The following is a 5,244-nucleotide window of genomic DNA, read 5'->3' as shown; positions in this document are numbered from 1 at the left end:
ACAGTGAACAAAATGCAGTACTACTACTGGGCCGCCCTACATATATCATTTTAGGATAAAGAAAACGATTTATTGGTTTCCGACACTGCATTGAGAAGATCTCGAAATATAGAAAGAATCTCACCTGTTCTTGCAATAACAAAAGGGCTGTTGGTGGCAACGTGGTGGCACCGATTAATCTTTGGAATTGGAATCTGACGAGGCTCTGTTTTATCCTACTGTACTGTACTTATGAACTCTCGGCTACAGGAAGGCAAAAAAAAAAAACCAATCACCCACTGATACAGCGCCATCATGTTACGCATCAGATAATAGTGATAGCGTCAGCTGCGCCGCGAAGCGAGTAGCAAATACACAGTGCTTCTGCAGTTTTGCTTCCCAAAGATGAAGACGCAGAGGTAATCAATACGCGCTCCTCCTTAAATTAATTTGCTTGCGTCGTTCGCTTTATACGTCTGTGTCGTTACACAGTGGTGTTCAGGTACAGTTTCATGGGTATCTTGCGTGGCCCAGGGTTGGGTTCAGAGAAGCAAAGATTACTCGCTGCCTGCAAGACTACGTGGCCAGAATTGTGCAAACATCTTTGCAGGGGTCTAGAAGCTAGGATTTTCAGGCCCAGATAAAATAAGTTCCTTCTCAAGGAGTACTCGGTGGATTACTGTCGGGCATTATTTGCATGTTTGGGGTAGCTCAGCAGTCTGCAGGACATGAAGTAGCTTGATTAACCAAGCTGCCTTGCATGCTTAAATCGATTAGATAGTCTTAACCCTCTTCGCCCCAAGGATCTCTTGATAACTGATTGGTCAGCAAACATGAGACTCGATTGAGCTAGCAGTCGACTCGATTGGGTGGAGATGGATTTTGATGGGTCCTAGCTGCTATTACTCGTGTGTCCTGTCGTCTGATATAGTTATAGTTATAGGTCATGATAAGCAGATATAGATCGATGAATCCCCCACCAGATTGCTCCATGCATTCAAGGCAACGGAGAGTGTGACAGCTCAGCGGAGGCTACTTTAATAATATCATGGTTGTTTGCATCGATCGATGAACAAGCCGGAGGAACATCTTTTAAAAAGAAAAAACATTCCCGTGATCTTCCCACTTGAGAATTCCGTAGATGGAAATATCCATATTATGCATGTTGCACAGTATACTTGTGTATTTATAAGAAATCCAAAGATAACCTCACTACTCCCGCCGGTTCACATATAGGTACAAGCTACTAATTACAATTACATGTGTCAAGGATTGAACTTTTTCATTGTGAAAACATATTATTATTTTTCAAAACCAAAGCAAAGGCTTTATCTTATCCCGTAATAATTTACAAAAGGATTGGGGACCCAGAGAGAAATTTAAGACCTTTTTGGAAAGAAAATAGACAACATAGGAACCGGAAAAATGTAGGTTAGAATGCCATGTAAGGTGAATTCATGCATGATTTAAAAACACACGAATTTTTGTATTGATGTCTTTGGATGGCACATTAGAAATGAACAGGTATGTTACACGAATTAAAAAAGAGAGTAAAAAGATGTAGAGACTAGATGGATTAGATTTCTCAAAGGATAAAAAAAAATGAGCTTTGAGCTCATCTTGGAATTACTATGGAATCTAGGTCAAAGAATGTGTTCCATGATATTTTGCCAACTCCAATCCTATGATTCAAAAGACTAGAAAAAAAATCCTGCAAAACTCATTTGATCTAGGTCAAAGGAATGCGTTCCATGGGATTTTGCCTACTCTAATCCTATGATTCAGAGGACTAGAATTTTTTTTCCTAAGTACTGGAATCCCGCAAAATTCATTGAAAACCGTACAATCAAAGAGGCCTTTAGCGTTTCACTGCCGTAACATCATATATGTTGGGATATAAGTAAATCCCTACATGGCCCGGACCTTTCATTCTACGTGGCAAGAGACCAAGTGAACCAAACTTTTACTCGGTCATCATGCCAACAAGGATTGGTCAAGTCACTTAAGTTAGTCAACAAAGTCAAGGTAGTTACACAAATCAGGGAAGAAACTAAATATCAAGAGCGGGCCTAAGTGTGAAGAAAGGGCCCAAGTGCTAGAAAAGATGAAAGGGCTGCAAGTAATTAATTAAATTCTGTTGAATAAAAACTCAAGGGAGATACCTAGTAGAGTTCTAAGGTTAGCCTTAGCAGGGAGCTCAGGTGGTGAGGGCTAGGAAGGTCCAAGCTACATCCGGATCCGCCTGCGTTGGGAGCACCTAGAACCTAGTGAGCTCCAAGGTTTGTTACTACGAGGAGCACCTAGTGTTGAGTCCCAGAAGACGAGCACGACTTGGACCGAAAAAAGTGTTGAGAGTCATCCGTGCAGCCTCGGGAAGTTGTGTGTGGTTCGGGCGATCGTTCGACTCTACACTTCCTCGCTCTCCTAACTTAGGAGTAAATCGTTCTCCATGAGACGGCCGAACGCATTCGAAAACATCATAGCATCAAATTTTCGAGTGTACAACGACCCTTGCTAATAGGTTAACAACTAGACCATCGACCATCGACACCCCCTAACTCTAGTGTTTTTCCACGACAACAACAATACAACTCAAATGTTTTGAACCCTCGAGAGCCTAGTTCTTTGTCTCATCTTTAACCTTGGTGGTAATGGTCAACAACATGGTAGCAACGTTGCGCACTTCGGTGTTTCTCTCGTTCCAAGGCTCCCAAGAGATGACGAGCATGTCAGGACAGATGGCGGCTCTTTTTCTCTGCACCCATTCCATGAAAAGCTATTAAGGGTATGTTTGGTTTGAACGTAAACCAACCCCATCAAAATTTGGGTAGCCAATATTTTGCATTTCGTTTTGGTCAACGTTGGACTGACATTTGCTAAGTAGTACAACCATATCAAAATATTGGCTATCATAGAAAAAGAACCAAAATTTCAGCCATAACTAAAAATTGATAAGATTAGGTTCGATCACCGTCCGAACACACCATTAGTCCACCACTCAAACGATCGAGAGCCAGAACATGAGTTCGGCCGGATGTCGCACAGCCCGAGCCAGTCCTTGACCACGTTGCAAATGCGGATGACGATGGCCACTCTACGCCTAAAAGAGCGTGATATGCGGTCTCTGGTTATAGCTGCAGAGTTTGCTCTTTTTAATCATGTACTCCTAAGTAACACCGTGTAAATAATTTGCATTTACTGGAGTCGCGGTCAAATTGTACCGTGGAGACCTTGTAAATATCCAGAAGGACCGATGTTTGCAGCTGGGCAAGTATACAATGCTTGGATGAAGTGTCCCCTGCTGCTGCATTCAAAGGACATAAACACCACATATTTATGAGCTGCTTGGTGAGGTATTAAACCGGATCCAATTCGCAAGGCCTATGCTGTGCATGCATCACAAGGGGGCAAAGGTTTGACTCATCATTCGTCTGGATCTTCACAAGAAAGTTTGGACAAGCAACTCTTGGCGCCAAGAAAATTCCGGCGCAACCACAGCTACCTGTAACCCTTCCCCATAAATATGTCCAGTCTCATCAGGGTTGGCTCTCTTCACAATCCATGAACACACAAGCTAGCAACAGAGAGCACAGCGTGAGAAAAAACAAATAAAGAACATGCAAATAAGGTCAATGAATCATCTCAGCAACAACTACAAACATACTGGAGTAACGGGTCAGCATCGATTAGTTTTAGCAACTGTACAATCATTCCATAGCTCGCAACCAGCTCACAAAGAATTAACAAAAACTCTAGTCTGATTCCCGACGAGACTTGGAAAAAAAAGAGAAGCAAAACGAAACGAGGTCCTGCTCCCTGGTTCTGATCGATCAGCTCTTGTCTTCCTCGTCCAGGGTCGCCGAGGAGTAGCCCTCGAAGGTGATGCAGGACGACGAAGGCGACGGCGATGTCGGCGGCGAGGACGCGGCGAGGCCGAGTAGCATGTCGACGAAGGCCCCCACGATGACGGCGTGGACGCCCTTGGCGTTGAGCTTGAGGTAGCAGGCCAGGAGCTCCTCTAGCCCCTCCCAGTCCCGCACCCCGTGCGCCGCCACCATCTCCGCCATCGACTCCCGGAAGTCGCCGTACGGGTTCTCCGACTCCACCGTCACCACCACCGCCGCGCCGCCCTTCAGCTCGCCCGAGGACTCCGCCGGCACGGGGGGCGCTTCGACGTCTTCGTTCTTGGTGGTAGTTGCCGCCTCGGTCTTCGCCTGAAACATCTCTGTCGTGTTAATTAACGCTGGCCAGAGCCAGATAGTGAATTAATGAGCTGACGAGCGACGTGCATTGCATTACTACCTGCGTGGTCGTGGGCAAGAAGAACTCCGCGCCGGCCGGCTCGAAGAAGAGCCGCTCGGACCGCACGCCGCGCACCACGGCCGTCTCCCGCAGCCGCAGCTCCTTCGTCTCCTCTTCTTCCTCCGGCTCCTGATCCACGGCGGCGGCTGCCAGCCCTGGCCAGAACGCTTCGTCCACGGACGAGCGCCGCAGGACGACGAAGTGCTCGGAGGACGCGTCGTACACCGCGTTCGCGGTCCGGTACACGGCGGCGGCGGCGTCCTGATCCGGATGATGCCGCGCGCGGAAGGAGCTGGTGCGCGGGTGCCGGCACGAGGGCCACGGCCAGGTGGACGGCGGCGGCGGGTAGCAGAGCTGCTTCCGGTACTGCGGGGTTATCGCGGGTGACGGAGGCGAGGACGGAGACGGTGGGCGGTGCACGTCGCGGAGCTTGTAGAGCATGGCGGCGAGGCCTTTCCTGGCCTTGGCGGCGGGGCGGGGGCTGCCGGCGCCGGTGCCGGCTGCGGCGCGCGCGCGCTTCTTGAGCTTGTGGAAGTGCAGGTGGGGAGGGTGCAGCAGGGGAGGCATTGCGTTTCGCTGCCGCGTTTCAGGGACGGACGGGGGTGGGTGGTGCTTGCCGGGCTTGTCTTGCTGCTGTGCTGTGCTCTGCTCTGTTTATTTGCTCTGTTTTATAGGGAGGATGGGGACGAAAGGAGAGGTGGGCCCGGCTAGTAAGTGAGCTCATGCACATTTACTGCAGGGTTGGAGAGATTTCAGTAAAGAATTAATACTGCCGTTGAATGGACTATTCGCCAATAGCAGGCACAAGATTTTGATGTGATGTGCAGCCTCACTCGCATCTCTCTCTCGTTTTTTCTTCTCATTTTTATTCCCATTTTGTTCATTTTTACAATTTCACTAGTACGGAGTATTTAGTAAAAGTTTCCTGTTTTTTTCTCTCGGTGAAAGTTAAATTCTGCAATG

At 47.9% G+C, this 5,244-nt stretch overlaps 1 protein-coding gene across 1 annotated transcript; it reads right to left on the bottom strand.

Moving 5' to 3' along the window:
* Positions 1-3,588: 3,588 nt before the first annotated feature.
* LOC100829364 (transcription repressor OFP13) lies at positions 3,589-4,917 on the bottom strand. The gene is made up of 2 exons (XM_003581166.4): positions 4,282-4,917; positions 3,589-4,193 (listed from the first exon to the last, which is right to left on the bottom strand). Exons 1-2 carry the CDS (start codon positions 4,846-4,848, stop codon positions 3,810-3,812), a joined length of 951 nt encoding a protein of 316 aa, XP_003581214.1. The 5' UTR covers positions 4,849-4,917; the 3' UTR covers positions 3,589-3,809.
* Positions 4,918-5,244: the final 327 nt, after the last annotated feature.

The sequence above is a fragment of the Brachypodium distachyon genome, chromosome 5 (genome assembly GCF_000005505.3).
Source record: "Brachypodium distachyon strain Bd21 chromosome 5, Brachypodium_distachyon_v3.0, whole genome shotgun sequence".
Taxonomy (NCBI): domain Eukaryota; kingdom Viridiplantae; phylum Streptophyta; class Magnoliopsida; order Poales; family Poaceae; genus Brachypodium; species Brachypodium distachyon.
Note: the sequence above shows the minus strand (reverse complement) of the source record. Positions and strands in the feature narration are given on the sequence as shown.